General features: G+C 41.5%; 1 protein-coding gene across 5 annotated transcripts in view; it reads left to right on the top strand.

The window, feature by feature from the left end:
• Positions 1-16904, top strand: part of FGGY (FGGY carbohydrate kinase domain containing) — a 241724-nt gene that overhangs the window by 195377 nt on the left and 29443 nt on the right. For all 5 annotated transcript variants that reach the window (XR_012849946.1, XR_012849947.1, XR_012849948.1 and 2 more), the window contains exons 12-14: positions 2763-2837; positions 4102-4222; positions 7565-7659. Coding sequence is in view for 1 of the 5 variants with exons in the window: in XM_075832701.1 (XP_075688816.1) it covers positions 2763-2837; positions 4102-4222; positions 7565-7659 (291 nt within the window). In the remaining 4 variants the exon portion in view is untranslated. The remainder of the gene's footprint in view (positions 1-2762; positions 2838-4101; positions 4223-7564; positions 7660-16904) is intronic.

Genomic DNA, 16904 nt, shown 5'->3' on the forward strand with positions numbered 1-16904 from the left:
GTACTGATCCTGAGTTACATCCTGTATTATACTCCAGAGCTGCACTCACTATTCTGCTGGTGGAGTCACTGTGTACATACATGACATTACTTATCCTGTACTGATCCGGAGTTACATCCTGTATTATACTCCAGTGCTGCACTCACTATTCTGCTGGTGGAGTCACTGTGCACATACATTACATTAATTATCCTGTATTGATCCTGAGTTACATCCTGTATTATACTCCAGAGCTGCACTCACTATTCTGCTGGTGGAGTCACTGTGTACATTACATTACATTACATTACATTACTTATCCTGTACTGATTCTCAGTTACATCCTGTATTATACTCCAGAGCTGCACTCACTATTCTGCTGGTGGAGTCACTGTGTACATACATTACAATACTTATTCAGTACTGATCCTGAGTTACATCCCCTATTATACTCCAGAGCTGCACTCGCTATTCAGCTGGTGGAGTCACTGTGTACATTACATTACTTATCCTGTACTGATCCTGAGTTATATCCTGTATTATACTCCAGAGTTGCACTCACTATTCTACTGGTGGAGTCACTTTGTTCATACATTACATTACTTATCCTGTACTCATCCTGAGTTACATCCTGTATTTTACTCCAGAGCTGCACTCACTATTCTGCTGGTGGAGTCACTGTGTACATATATTACTTTACTTATCCTGTACTGATCCTGAGTTATATCCTGTATTATACTCCAGAGCTACACTCACTATTCTGCTGGTGGTCACTGTGTACATACATTACTGATCCTGAGTTACATCCTGTATTATACTCCAGAGCTGCACCCACTGTTCTGCTGGTGGAGTCACTGTGTACATCACATTACTTATACTGTACTGATCCTGAGTTACATCCTGTATTATACTCCAGAGCTGCACTCATTATTCTGCTGCAAACCGATAAAATACCAACAAACAGAATGCAATAAAAAGTAGTGCTCGGAAAAATCACCAATAAACTGTAGAGCACCGTTGCTAACTGTATTAAATGCACTATATTGGATCCTGCGTAGTGACCAAGATATACTTGGTGCATCGATCAACAATTGACATAAGACCAACCCAGAAAAATATGATCGACTAGAGCACAAAATTAGAAGAAATATGAAAATTTTTATTGAAATAAAACCATGAAACAAATAAAAATGGAATGGGGGATGAGTCACACAATAAAAAGACGTCTGATCAATCAAAAACCAGGTATATATATTATGTCAACATGTAAACAATGTACATGTTGTGTTATGGCAGCAGGAAAGAATGCATGTAATCACATAGAAAGCTGTGTCCAATTGGAATTAACACAGATTCTAGCAAGGTACATCAGATGACAACAGCAATATGGCGAGAGAGTGAGTATAATACTAGTAGTTGTAGTGATTACAGGTAAATATACGACGTTGGTAGTAATAACAGCCAGTTTACACTCATAATATAAGCAATGTTGTGCCAGATATGCTTAAGATCAGAGGATGACCGACAATGATGAGCAAAATAGAGTTACAGCTGCTGAACAAGGCAGGAAAAGTAAATCATACCGGTGGACATGATGGAAACGTGGATGAGACGTCCGAACCCGACGCGCGTTTCGGCGAACTGCTGGTGGTGTCACTGTGTACATACATTGCATTACTTATCCTGTACTGATCCTGAGTTACATCCTGTATTATACTCCAGAGCTGCACTCACTATTCTGCTGGTGGAGTCACTGTGTACATACATTACATTACTTATCCTGTAGTGATCCTGCGTTACAGCCTGTATTATACTCCAGAGCTGCACTCACTATTCTGCTGGTGGAGTCACTGTCGCTCCAGGATCGATGCATTGGTCGTCCTCACTGGTCTTTGTTTACTAGTACTGCATTGATGACATGGTGTTCATTCACGTGATTCTATCATGTAAGGCATGATAACGCTGGGGTCAGCGTTTGGCTGCAGTGGTCACGTGGGTATAGATAAATATCATGCCATTTATTGGTAAATATTAAATAAATAAAATAAAACATTAAATAATTGTATAAATTAAAATAGAAAGTAAATAAATAATTTTGCAAAAAAACAAAAACAAAAAAATGTAAATAAAACAAATAAATAAAACAAATAAATAAATACTGTCTGCTAAATATGTTATACTGAGAACTTTCTTCGCAATGACATTAATTTAATAATCTAAAACCAGAAAAATTATGAATGCAGCTCTGGATAGGACTGGAGTATAGTACATGGTGAAGCAACATAAGATGAGTAAAGTAAAGTTTAGCAAATTTACTTAAAGGGGTTGTCTGGGATTAGAGAATGGGTATACTTTTCTTTTCCAGAAACATCACCTCTCTTTTTCCTGGGTTGTGTCTAGTATTGCAGCTCTGCCCTAACCACTTGAATGAGGATGAGCCGTAATACCACACACAGGCCTCTGACAAGAGGGGCGCTGTTTCTGGTAAAAACAAGTATGCCTTTTTTTCTAATCCTAGACCATCCATTTAACATTATACATAGATTTCAACTTACAACATTGTTAAAAGTGGAGATATATGGGATTCGACTCGTTTCCTTCTAGTCTGAGCCACTAATGAGGCAGATGGAGGGTTTCAGATTTCCGCAGACCACTAATAGACAAAGCGCTGATCATAACTGGACCCTAATACAGCAGCCGACACTGAAGTTAATCAATAGCGGGTGAGCTCTGCTCTACTGGACATCCACAGAATCCTATTCACCCCAATGTTTTATTTGCAGGTTGTCGGGTTGACTCTGTCCAGGGGCCTGGATGATCTGGCTCTGCTGTACTTGGCCACAGTACAGAGCATTGCGGTGAGACGGTTAAAGTGACAGGGTTTTCCTTTCATGTAATCAGAAGAAATATCGATCTCAATAAGTATTCATGTAAACCGATACAATGTATAATTTTCCTTTTAATGGGCAATGGGCGTGGATCACCTGACTGCGGGCCGCTCATTGTATACAGATATAACATCATGGCCGCGAAAGTGTGGGGTAATGTGGGCATATTGGGAGTTGTGACTCCCATAAATCCTCTCACTCCCCTCACTCTCCACTTATTTCTCTCACTCACTCCTCCCCCTCTTCACACTCAACTTATTACTCTCACTCCCCTCACTCTCCACACTCCTCAGGTTCCCCTTACTACTATCACTCCCCTCACTCCTCACACTCTTCAGATGTCACTCGTTCCCCTTACTCCCATCACTCCTCATACACAACTTATTCCTCTCACTCCCCTCACTCCCCTCACTCTCCACACTCCTCACACTCTCCACACTCTCCACACTCTCCACACTCTCCACACTCTCCACACTCCTCACACTCCTCACACTCCCCACACTCTCCACACTCCTCACACTCCCCACACTCCCTCACACTCCCTCACACTCTCCACACTCTCCACACTCTCCACACTCCTCACACTCCTCACACTCCCTCACACTCTCCACACTCTCCACAACTCTCCACACTCCTCACACTCCTCACACTCTCCACACTCTCCACACTCCCTCACACTCCCTCACACTCTCCACACTCTCCACACTCTCCACACTACTCACACTCCCTCACACTCTCCACACCCTTCACACTCCTCACACTCTCCACACCCTCCACACTCCTCACACTCTCCACACTCCTCACACTCTCCACACTCTCCACACTCTCCACACCTTCCACACTCCCTCACACTCCTCACACTCTCCACACTCCCCTCATTTCTCACACTCCACCCATTCCCTTACTCCCATCACTCCTCACACTTCTCACACTCCGGTATTTTAATCCTCTAGCACTCCGTGGTTTAGGGTGCACACGTAGGCTTCCACACAAAACTATATCTCTATAAAAGACTTTGCGCTCCGGTATAATTAGAAAAATTGTGTTGTTTATTAATTTAAATAAACAACATAATTTCGCACATCATACTGCAATGCTAAGTCTTTTATAGAGATATACTTCTCACACTGCCCTCACTCCTCACTCATCCTTTACTCCACTCCTTTCCCTCATTCCTCACACTCCACTTATTCCCCTCAGTCTGTTTATTTATTTTTTCTGTTTGGTTTTATAGTTGGGGACCAGACACATTTTGGAAACCATGAAATCTACTGGCCACAACATCAGCAGTTTGTTCTTATGTGGGGGGCTCAGTAAGAATCCCCTCTTTGTGCAGATGCACGCTGACATTACCGGTAAGTTATTGGACTGAAATAATTCCCCATTAAAAAGCCAGGACCGAATATCCAGTGTATCTCCAGAAACCTTATCATTACATCCTGTCATACACCAGTCACATCCAGAGCTGCAGTAAAAAATTTTAAAAAAAAATTGTTACTAGAATATGGAAGCTTTTTATGAGATTAGAAAAACATGGCTGCTCTCTTAAAGAAACAGCACAACTCTTGTCTGATATTCAATTGAATGGAGCTAAGCTGCAATACCAGACACAGCCTATAAACAAAAGTGGCGCTGTTTATAGAAGATAGCAGCCATGTTTTTCTAATTTCATGTAACCTATACATGATCCCGGCCATTATTTGTGTTTGTTTTGACACTGAACTTTATCAGTCCTGTTATCTCCTCTCCACGTGTCACCATCTGCTGAAATCTGCAACGTCCAGTGGAATTTACACTTCAATGTGGAAACTATTTTGTTTGTTGCTCGGATACCTGGATAAAACATTCCAGGACCGGGGCAGGGATTAACCAGTACAGAAATGCTCCAGGACGGGGATTCCCTTGTTTTTTGTTTTTTCTTCTTCTTTGCCTTGGAGAAAAGTCAGAGTTTATCAGCAGCAAATACTTCTCTTTGGTCTATGTTACCATTTACTATAAAGTTTACTGGTTGCCATGGAGATGTCAAAAGTTTCCTGCCAGCGATACATTGTATATTCTGTCTCTGGCGGCAACAAGAAGCTTTTCTGGAATTAAACCATGGAATATTTTCCAGCCCGATTCTCCCACCATCTGCAGGAGACACAGAAAGGTCCAGGACGGAGAGCGCGATCACACGGATCGGTTAATATGCGTTTTTATCATCGCTTTTTATTTTGTGTTCAGATATGAGTGAATGGAAATTATATATTTTTTTTAATAATTGCGTTTTTTTGGATACAGCGTGCTTTTTTAAGATCTCACCATGATCTAGGTGCGGCTTGTTCACAAACATTTTGCCTGGTTCGAAATTTGCAGATACCCCAGTCCATAGCATTACAATGGGGGAATCGATTCATCAATGCAACCTAATTGGCGGCGAATGGTGAATAGATTTGAAAATTTTGAGAAACGCCGATCCAGTGACAGAATTTGCTCCTTAAACGCCACACAAAAAAAACGTGCATCGTAAAAAGATCTAAATATATTTCCAATAATCCCAGCAAAGATGCATATCAACCAAGCCGGAGCACTGAATTCCGCCATTGTATATAATAATATACTTTGTGCCTCAATTCCTCAGAATTTTTAAGATCTCTGCTAACTGTCAGTGAATTGAAATATTAATTATTTCCATCCAGAGGCTGAAAACCCACCCTAACCTAATCCTGCTCACACAGGTGATAGAATTGTTACAGTGAATCATTATAGACATGCAAAGTATATTAGAATGTTGGAGAACTTTACATTATACACTGATAAAGTTTTCTTTACATAAGAGCAGACAACAATGGAGAGAGAGCTGTAATGTATGGGTATTTATAAGCAGTAGAGCCACAGGTTGGAGACCACTGCCTTTAAAGGCGTATTCCCATCTCAGACATGAATGGCATATCCACTGGATTTGCCATTATTGTCTGATAGGTGCGGGAGCCACCTATGGGGCCTACACCTGTCTGGAGAATGGGGGTCCCCAACCCCCATCCCAGGTGCTGATGCAGCCACCGGCTTATTGAATGGAGAGGTGGCCACACATCTGAGAATCTCTCTCTTTTCACTTCTATGTGGGTTACGGAAAAAGCCAATCATTCTCCAGATAGGTGCGGGTCCAGAGGTAGCGCCCGCAACTACCGTGTCAGACATTTATGCATATCCTGGGAATATCAAATAAATGTCTGAGATGGGAATACCCCTTTAATGAATAGAACTTATTAAGTATATATGCACCCATGAAACAATACCCCAACACCCTGATTGGGGGGCTGCTAGTTGAGTGGATGAATGCTCCAGAGCCCTTTTGTTCAATCCGATGCACCAAGGAGGGTTCATGCTCCAGCTCCTTCCCGTTTCATAGATTGGTGGAAGTCTATAAGTGATGACCTTACAAAAAGCAAATGGAAACTAAACCTAAATCTTCCAAAAGTTCCACGTACAATAGCCCTGGACATTTATCTCCGTTAATATCCTCCGCTCCAGCTACCACAACGAACAGATCCGTATCAAAATTTCTCATTAATTCCAGTCTTGGGACATCAAAGAAGAGACGGCAGAGAGAGCATATCCGCCATGATCAGGGACGGATACAATGTGGTGTTTACGGTCACCTGTGATTTATCTGGTGCCACCTACATCTGAATACCACCCTCTGGTGCTAGTTTCTCTAGAGGATGATGTCACTATCTTCCAGGTTATAGGTCGTTAAATCTTTCATTTTCCAAATGGTTCACTAAGTGCAGTACAAAATAGTTTTGGGTATTTATTTATTAGAAGTTGCTTCTTTGTAATAATTTCCTTGGGTTTACTGCTCAGTTGAACGATGGGCTACAACTCACAGGGATTTTACCGAGGTGAACAATGTCTGACAGCAACTATAGTGCGAGTGTAAACGAAAACATGCCTCAGTCTAGTGATTGTTACAGTATATATATATATATATATATATATATATATATATATATATATAAAAATATATATAATTAGCAAATATACAATGCTGAGAATGCCATTAGCCATTTACTAGAGCCCAGCAGTGACATCACTGAAAATGGAGCATATCCATTCACTAGAGACTGATGACATCACTGAGAATGCAGCCTATCCATTCACTAGAGACTGAGGACATCACTGAGAATGCAGCCTATCCATTCACTAGATACCAGTGACATCACTGAGAATGCAGCCTATCCATTCACTAGACACCAGTGACATCACTGAGAATCCAGCCTATCCATTCACTAGAGAGCAGTGGCATCACTGAGAATGCAGCCTATCCATTCACTAGAGAGCAGTGACATCACCTAGAATGCAGCCTATCCATTCACTAGAGAGCAGTGACATCACTGAGAATGCAGCCTATCCATTCACTAGACACCAGTGACATCACTGAGAATCCAGCCTATCCACTCACTAGAGAGCAGTGACATCACTGAGAATGCAGCCTATCCATTCACTAGAGAGCAGTGACATCACCTAGAATGCAGCCTATCCATTCACTAGAGAGCAGTGACATCACTGAGAATGCAGCCTATCCATTCAATAGAGGACAGCAGTGACATCACTGAGAATGCAGCCTATCCATTTCTATTAATTCTAATAATCTTTGGAGTGTTTTTGTAATCAATGAATCCACATATACAATAACTGCTCTTTGTCCCGTACAGGTTTTCCAGTTGTCCTATCCAAAGAAATAGAGTCAGTTCTTGTAGGCGCTGCCATCTTAGGAGCCTGTGCGTCGGGTGATTTTGCATCCATTCAGGTAAGTAAATGGTTCTCAGTATTCACGTGTCATTCCCTTACCATACAGGCTGATGTTATCATATCAGTAAACATAGTCTCCTTATGAAAGATCTTCAGAGCTGCATTCACAATTCCACTGGTTGATAATCCTCAGGCTGCATGACTTCCATCACCCCACTTTCCCTGGCTGGTTTAGTGTCTATACAGACCATGTATTGTTGTGGCAGTTAAAGGGGTTATCCAGCTGCTAAAAATTGATGGCCTATCCTCAAGATAGGCCATAAATATCTATGTGGGGTCCGACTCCTGGGACTCCCACCGATCAGATGTTTTGAAGGGGGTGCAGTGCTCGTTCGAGCGCTGCTTCCCCTTCATTTCTTCTTGCTCAATGTGAATCGTCGACACTGAAGTGAATGGTAGAAAAGGCTGCAATACCTGTGAATCGCCGCTATTTCAGTGTGAATGATTCACAGTGAGCAAGTAGGAAAGAAGGGGAAGCAGCGCTCGTACAAACGCTGCACTCCATTCAAAATAACTGAGCGGCGGGGGTCTGGGGAGAGGGACCCCTACTGATCAGCTATTGATGGCCTATCCTGAGGATAAGCCATCAATTTTTAGCGGCTGGAAAACCCCTTTAATGTATTATATTAACACCAACCACTATGCCTCCCACAATTCCCTACACCAGAGCGCAGTGCATTATAAGATCTCATGCTATCTGTAGTGGGTTTGTCTGTCAGCGTAGTTGATGTGTTTCAGTGGCAGTCAGTGTAATTGTTTTATTCAGCAAATGATAACTCAAGTTCAGTACAAAATATTTCAATCAAACTATTTTCAACGTTCATCTGTCAATATTTTTGTAAAAACTGAACTACTCTTTACATTCATATTACATAGAAAAACTGTGTACATTCATACAATACTTAACCTGCACTGCTTCTGAGTTACATCATGTATTATACTCCAGAGCTGCACTCACTATTCTGCTGGTGCAGTCACTGTGCATATACATTACATTACTTATCCTGTACTGATCCTGAGTTACATCCTGTATTATACTCCAGAGCTGCACTCACTATTCTGCTGGTGGAGTCACTATGTACATTCATTACATTACTCATCCTGTACTGATCCTGAGTTACATCCTGTATTATACTTCAAAGCTGCACTCACTATTCTGCTGGTGGAGTCACTGTGTACACACATTATATTAATTATCCTGTACTGATCCTGAGCTACATCCTGTATTATACTCCAGAGCTGCATTCACTGTTCTGCTGGTGGAGTCACTGTGTACATTCATACAATACTTAACCTGCACTGCTTCTGAGTTACATCGTGTATTATAGTCCAGAGCTGCACTCACTATTCTGCTAGTGGAGTCACTGTGTACATACATTACTTATCCTGTACTGATCCTGAGTTACATCCTGTATTATACTCCAGAGCTGTACTCACTATTCTGCTGGTGGAGTCACTGTGTACAATACTTATCCTGTACTGATCCTGAGTTACATCCTGTATTATACTTCAAAGCTGCACTCACTATTCTGCTGGTGGAGTCACTGTGTACATACATTACATTACTTATACTGTACTGATCCTGAGTTACATCCTGTATTATACTTCAGAGCTGCACACACTATTCTGCTGGTGGAGTCACTGTGTACATTCATACAATACTTAACGTAATGTATGTACACAGTGACTCCACCAGCAGAATAGTGAGTGCAGCTCCGGAGTATAATACAGGATGTAATTCAGGATCAGTACAGGATAAGTAATGTCATGTATGTACACAGTGACTCCACCAGCAGAATAGTGAGTGCAACTCTGGAGTATAATACAGGATGTAACTCAGGATCCGTACAGGATAAGTAATGTAATGTATGTACACAGTGACTCCACCAGCAGAATAGTGAGTGCAGCTCTGGAGTATAATACAGGATGTAACTCACGATCAGTACAGGATAAGTAATGTAATGTATGTACACAGTGACTCCGCCAGCAGAATAGTGAGTACAGCTCTGGAGTATAATACAGAATGTAACTCACGATCAGTACAGGATAAGTAATGTATGTACACAGTGACTCCACCAGCAGAATAGTGAGTGCAGCTCTGAAGTATAATACACGATGTAACTCAGGATCAGTACCGGATAAGTAATGTAATGTATGTACACAGTGACTCCGCCAGCAGAATAGTGAGTACAGCTCCGGAGTATAATACAGGATGTAACTCACAATCAGTACAGGATAAGTAATGTAATGTATGTACACAGTGACTCCACCAGCAGAATAGTGAGTGCAGCTCTGGAGTATAATACAGGATGTAACTCACAATCAGTACAGGATAAGTAATGTAATGTATGTACACAGTGACTCCACCAGCAGAATAGTAAGTGCAGCTCCGGAGTATAATACAGGATGTAACTCACAATCAGTACAGGATAAGTAATGTAATGTATGTACACAGTGACTCCACCAGCAGAATAGTGAGTGCAGCTCTGGAGTATAATACAGGATGTAACTCACAATCAGTACAGGATAAGTAATGTAATGTATGTACACAGTGACTCCGTGTTTTATGTAGATTGTCTCAGTTATATAGAGAAGACTCAGGAAGAAACATACAGATGTATTTCAGTGATTTGTGTTTCTTAGATGTGGGGGGGGGGGTGTTCTGTTAGGTTTATCCTTTTCTGGGTGTTGTATGATTTCTGTGTATTTCGATGTTGCGGGGGTTGCGTTAGGTTAGACATCTGGTTTTGGGCATATCCTGTAATCATGCACCCGCTGCAACGTGACCGCTGAGATTCTGAGAACCTTCCCCTGTGTTTTGTTTCTATGATTTGTTTATATGCAGGGTTTTTTTTTTCCTTCTCTGAGGTTTCTGTACAGACTTTTTTTTGTGTATTTTTTGCGCTGGTTGGTACAGAATCAGAGCAGTTCTGCGGTGTATAAACTGGCTAGAGTAACTTTCCGTAACATCAATGCTCACATATAAAAGTTAATTGGTGGTTAGTCCTGAGTTAATATAATTTGATTATATAATTTATGAAAATTTGTTCATCTCTACATTTAAATTCATTTTTTTTTCTGCGTGAGGAATCGCTCTCTTATATGGAAGGAACCTACAGTATAGCACTGTTCATCCTGATCCTCCTGATTCATGAATAGAATGCAAGGACTACAGTAAAGACTGAAAAAGTAGATCAATGTAATTCTGCAAAACAATGCAGAATTTGATGCTATTTAGAGTCTGCGGAGAGCTGTGTGATATCCCTCGTGGACTTTAGTGACCTCCATTAGTTGTCTTGATACACACTCAAACTTTTATCTTTGTGATCAGTTCCATCCATTTTTTCAGCAGTTCTTTTTTGACACCCATAAGACATAATGTAACAACCTTTGCGTTTTAGGGTTTGTCTATATCGCTCAATCCATTCTATATGATACTATTCTCTGCAAAGTCGCTTATGTAGTCTCAATTTATTGCCATTTAAAGGGTATGTCCACCTTTGCAAGAATTTTTTTTGCTGCTCCATTGCATCTAACAAAAATAAAATAAAGCACTTTTGCAAGCAGTCTCTATTAAAAAACTACTACCGTCTTGCGTATACAGCTCCGATGCAGACCTATGTATCACTACGGTTCTGCAGCCATGTTACGCTCTTCTATCTGTCCCTTACTTATTGTTAACTTTCTAAATGTACTGTACACTATTTGGTCATGCTGGAATGGGAAAGGACGTTCCCGAAACTGTTACAAGAAAGTTAGAAGCTACAATTGTGTAAAATATTTTTGTATGATGTAATATTAACCCTTCAGTGGAAATAAGGGGACAAATCCTGAAAAACTGTCCAGATCATTACCCCTCTTCCACCAAATGTTAAAGTAGGCACAATGCATTGCGGTAAATAGCGCTCTCCTGGCATCTGCCAAACCCAGATTCACAATAATAGCACTTACATGTGACCGGGGAAGATCTAGCAGATGATAATAACACTTACATGTGACCGGGGCAGATCTAGCAGATAATAATAATACTTACAGGTGACCGGAGAAAATCTAGCAGATAATAAGAACACTTACAGGTGACCGGGGCAGATCTAGCAGATTATAACACTTACAGGTGACCGGGGCACAGCTATCATATAATAATAACACTTACAGGTGACCAGGGCAGATCTAGCAGATAATAATAACACTTACAGGTGACCAGAGAAGACCTAGCAGATAATAATAACACTTACAGGTGACTGTTGCAGATCTAGCAGATAATAAGAACACTTAAAGGTGACCAGGGCAGATCTAGCAGATAATAACCTTTACAGGTGACCAGGGCATATCTAGCAGATAATAATAGCACTTACAGATGACCAGGGCAGATCTAGCAGATAATAGCACTTACAGGTAACCGGAGCAGATCTAGCAGATAATAACACTTACAGGTGACCAGGGCAGATCTAGCGGAGCAGAAATTTCACATACTGACCTGTGGCAAAGGTGACATCTTATGAATAGTCTAACGTGTGAAGTCATTGAGCTCTTCAGTACGACCCATACTACTAGCAATGTTTGTGTATGGAGATTGCATGGCTGTGTGCTTGACTTTATGTACAATTTTGTAATGAGTATAACTAACAGTCTTAACCTCAATAATTAGGAGGGGGGACCACATACCTCAGTGAGTGCAGCTCTGGAGTATAATACAGGCTGTAACTCAGAACCAGTACAGGGTAAGTAATGTAATGTATGTACACAGTGACTCCACCAGCAGAATAGGGAGTGCAGCTCTGGAGTGTAATACAGGATGTAACTCAGGATCAGTACAGGATAAGTAATGTAATGTATGTACACAGTGACTCCACCAGCAGAATAGTGAGTGCAGCTCTGCAGTATAATACAGGATGTAACTCAGGATCAGTATAGGATAAGTAATGTAATGTATGTACACAGTGACTCCACCAGCAGAATAGTGAGTGCAGCTCTGGAGTATAATACAGGATATAACTCAGGATCAGTACAGGATAAGTAATGTAATGTATGTACACAGTGACTCCACCAGCAGAATAGTGATTTCAGCTCTGGAGTATAATACAGGATGTAACTCAGGATCAGTACAGGATAAGTAATGTAATGTATGTACACAGTGACTCCACCAGCAGAATAGTGAGTACAGCTCTGGAGTATAATACATGATGTAACTCAGGATCAGTACAGGATAAGTAATGTAATGTATGTGCACAGTGACTCCACCAGCAGAATAGTGAGTGCAGCTCTGGAGTATTATACAGGATATAACTCAGAATCAGTACAGGATAAGTAATGTAATTTATTTAGATAGTGACTCTATTGTTTCTGTAGAATGTCACATGGTGTTTAGAGTTGGATGTCCCCTTTAATAATAAAAGCTTTGTGTAATTACTATTATTCTCAGGCTGTACTATTATTACAATTTTTAATATTGGATGAAGCTTCCCTTTTTGTGGTGTCGGGTGGGATTCTGCAGAGTTCTCAACTCTGACTGGAGCCATAATGTGTTTTCTTTTCATGTTTATGTAACGTTGCGGCGAGTGCACCTGTTTAATTTCCCCAGGACATTGCTGCGCAGAGCGCGGACTCTGTAAATCACACGGTGCAGGCTGCATTAGGTGTTATTAACAGCAACCTGACTGACCTTCTCTTACTGCTCCCCAGTGGCCCCTGTACAACTACTGAACTGTGTGTGGGGGAGAGGGGTCCAGAAAACACCCACTCAGAATTAAATGCTACTTTCCATTTTCTTAATGAGTCTCATTATGAGCTTATAAGGCCCTGGATACACTGTAACTCCTGCCACAAGATAAATTGCGCAACTCAAGTCGCACCATGTGACCAAATGACCAGGACCGATTTTTGAAGAATTGTATATGGCCAGCTTTGAGCTCATCTGTTAGGCCACATGTCTGACAGCAGGGGAGGGTAATAAAATGATGTCTGTTTCCAAGGGAAATTAGCTGAATTTCTATAGCAGCTTTGGATGTGACTGGAGAAAAGAGACATGAAATAACTCAAAATCGTTACCAAAAACAAATCAAATGTAGATCTAAACGATGAAATGTTATTGACAGTGGAATAAAACTTTAAGTCAACAGTTATAGTGGAGTCTTTGTTGTTCTTGTTTTTTAACGCAAACCACAGTATATTTGGAGAGGAATGTCCCGGAGACTCTTTCCATGTGATCAGGTTTACACCAGTTTAATGAATTAGAGCTGCAGTATATACCGTCCACGGTTCCTTCCACTGACTCACGGAGACACTTGCTATGATTAAGCTCAGGTTGTGTTGAATACATTAGTGGCGGCTGGAAAATGGGAACAAGAACAGCAGTAATGTTGTTTAAAGTCTGCACAACATATTTATTTTTTGCACCGATTGAGGTTTTTTTCTTTTTTTGCGGGGGGGGGGGGGGGGTGTCTAAATAAATATGGATAAGTTTGGAGCTCATTCCAGCGACACATTTTCTGTTCTGTACAGATGGAGGGTGGTCACTCAGAATCTGAACTCTATAGGGCCATGGAACCTTTGTCCAATACTGACTGTACATTGTTTGGAGGGTATAGGAATAACAAGGACTACTGGGTTTCAGTTATCAATATTTACATTTGAGCCCAAAATGAATTTTCTATGTGACAAAAGAGGCCCATACCTAAGGGCAGTCCTGCAGGAAAGGCTTTCTGCTCCTCAGGGGCAGGGTCAGATTATAGTTCATGCAGAGGGAGTTGGCCCAGTCATCTTCACTCGGTACTTGTATACATGGGATGTTGTTCTGTGGTACTACTAGGTGCTGCTATAAGAATACCTAAGGGTCCTGATATCTAATTCTAGGTTTTCTGGATTCCTCCCACACGTCAAAAAAGTACTGATTGATTAAAGGGGTTGCTCCATCTGGACAACCCCTTCTCTAATTGAGGACTTGCTGAGCAGCTTATTGGTACAGGTACCTCAAGGATCATCTGTGATCACCAGGAGTAGCTGCAGGGGAAGCCACACATTTCTCCTGCAGCAGCCACTGCAGGACACATATTGAATTACATGCACACTCACGACTCTGGGGGTATGTGGACACACAAGGCCGCTCCGCAGTAGCGGAGTAGCAGCTGGCCAATCCACAGTCAATGTAAGTCTTTAAAGAGGCTCTGTCACCAGATTTTGCAACCCCTATCTCGTATTGCAGCAGATCGGCGCTGCAATGTAGATAACAGTAACGTGTTGTTTTTTTTTCAAAAACGAGCATTTTTGGCCAAGTTATGACCATTTTTATATTTATGCAAATGAGCCTTTCTTAAGTACAAGTGGGCGTGTTTAAAGTTAAGTCCAACTGGGCGTGTATTGTGTGTGTACATCTGGGCGTTTTTACTTGTTTTACTAGCTGGGTGTTGTGAATGGAAGTGTATGATGCTGACGAATCAGCATCATCCACTTCTCTTCGTTACCACCCAGCTTCTGGCAGTGCAGACACACAGCGTGTCCTCGCTCATCCGACGCGATGAAGTTCCTGTGGGAGGAAGTGAGTGACGTCACAGCGTGATCTCGCGAGGACACGCTGTGTGTCTGCACTGCCAGAAGCTGGGTGGTAACGAAGAGAAGTGGATGATGCTGATTCGTCAGCATCATACACTTCCATTCACAACGCCCAGCTAGTAAAACAAGTAAAAACGCCCAGATGTACACACACAAATACACGCCCCGATGTACACACACAATACACGCCCAGTTGGACTTAACTTTAAACACGCCCACTTGTATAAATATAAAAATGGTCATAACTTGGCCAAAAATGCTCGTTTTTGAAAAAAACAAAACGTTACTGTAATCTACATTGCAGCGCCGATCTGCTGCAATAGGAGATAGGGGTTGAAAATCTGGTGACAGAGCCTCTTTAAGTAGAGTACCTGTATAGCAGCGCTGACAGACACGTGGCGTAGTAGACACTTGGCATGACAGAAGACGCTTGGCACAGAGGATGAACTTGACTCCAACACTAGACTTCGCTTATGAACAAACACAATTACTGGATACGGGATACAGGAAACCGGATACAACTATGGGACCATTTGATAATGAACGTAGGTAGACACAACAACACTCAGGCAAGGAGAGGAAGGGCAGAGCCCTTTTAATAGTCCAGGGTGAAAAGGGATTTTGTAGAGAACATTTCACATGTGCACGCGCTGACTCTTTAAGGCGGGGGACGAGCGCGCGCGCACCCTAGTGGAAACAGAGGAACAGTGCGGCCGCGTGTGCTGGCATCTCCAAGGAAGGAGATGCCGCAAGCTCTCAGTGTCCTGCGGTCGTGGCTACCGGTGAGTATAACGTGCCGGCGGTCAGCAACCGCGGGTACAACAGAACTCATGTAATATATGATCATACTGATAAAACCAGAGCAGTAGCTGCTCTCTGCTTTGGCTAATAGATGGGAATCCAGCACCGGAGACACTCTCTATGATGTCTATATGCTCTAATAAGAGTTTGAGGACCGGGTTGCCCAAAGAGGACATCTACTTTAATTGGCTTGTTATGGAAGTGGCCCCAATGTATGTAGGTGAGACTTGATTGTAAGCTTCTGGGGACAGGGACTGATGGGAGATTAGAGTTCTGCAGAATAGGGTTGCAACAAAATAAAGAAATTAAAAATAATTGTGCGCCCTTCCCTTGTACTATATCAGTTCCTTAGGCTCCTCTGAGTTATTTCTTTAGCCAAGGTTATGCTGTGACTAATTGATGATGAGTCGCCAAGAACCTGTGCGTGGCCCAAGGATACGTTTTAACCAGATATCTGGAATATATAATTAGTATTATTACACATGTGTCTTCAAAACTTAATTTCATATAATTACTGTGAAAATAGAACAAAACGTGATGTACCTGAGGATTGGTCACGGGGCTCATTAACCAATAATTTTGATGCTGTCACTATGTGTAGAAGGGATTCATTAAGAAAACAGTACACATTGATTTATTAAGCCAAACTTATTACCTGTATACCTAGAAAAACGAATTGCCCTTGTAGCTAGAAGTTAACTGCAAAGTTTAAAGTAGACCTACACTACTGTTCAAAAGTTTAGGGTCACTTAGAAATTTCCTTATTTTTGCAAGAAAAGCACAGTTTTTTTTCAATGAAGATAACATTAAATTAATCAGAAATCCACTCTATACATTGTTAATGTGGTAAATGACTATTCTAGCTGCAAACGTCTGGTTTTTAATGCAAATACC

Source organism: Rhinoderma darwinii, chromosome 7 (genome assembly GCF_050947455.1).
Source record: "Rhinoderma darwinii isolate aRhiDar2 chromosome 7, aRhiDar2.hap1, whole genome shotgun sequence".
NCBI classification, from domain to species: Eukaryota; Metazoa; Chordata; class Amphibia; order Anura; family Rhinodermatidae; genus Rhinoderma; species Rhinoderma darwinii.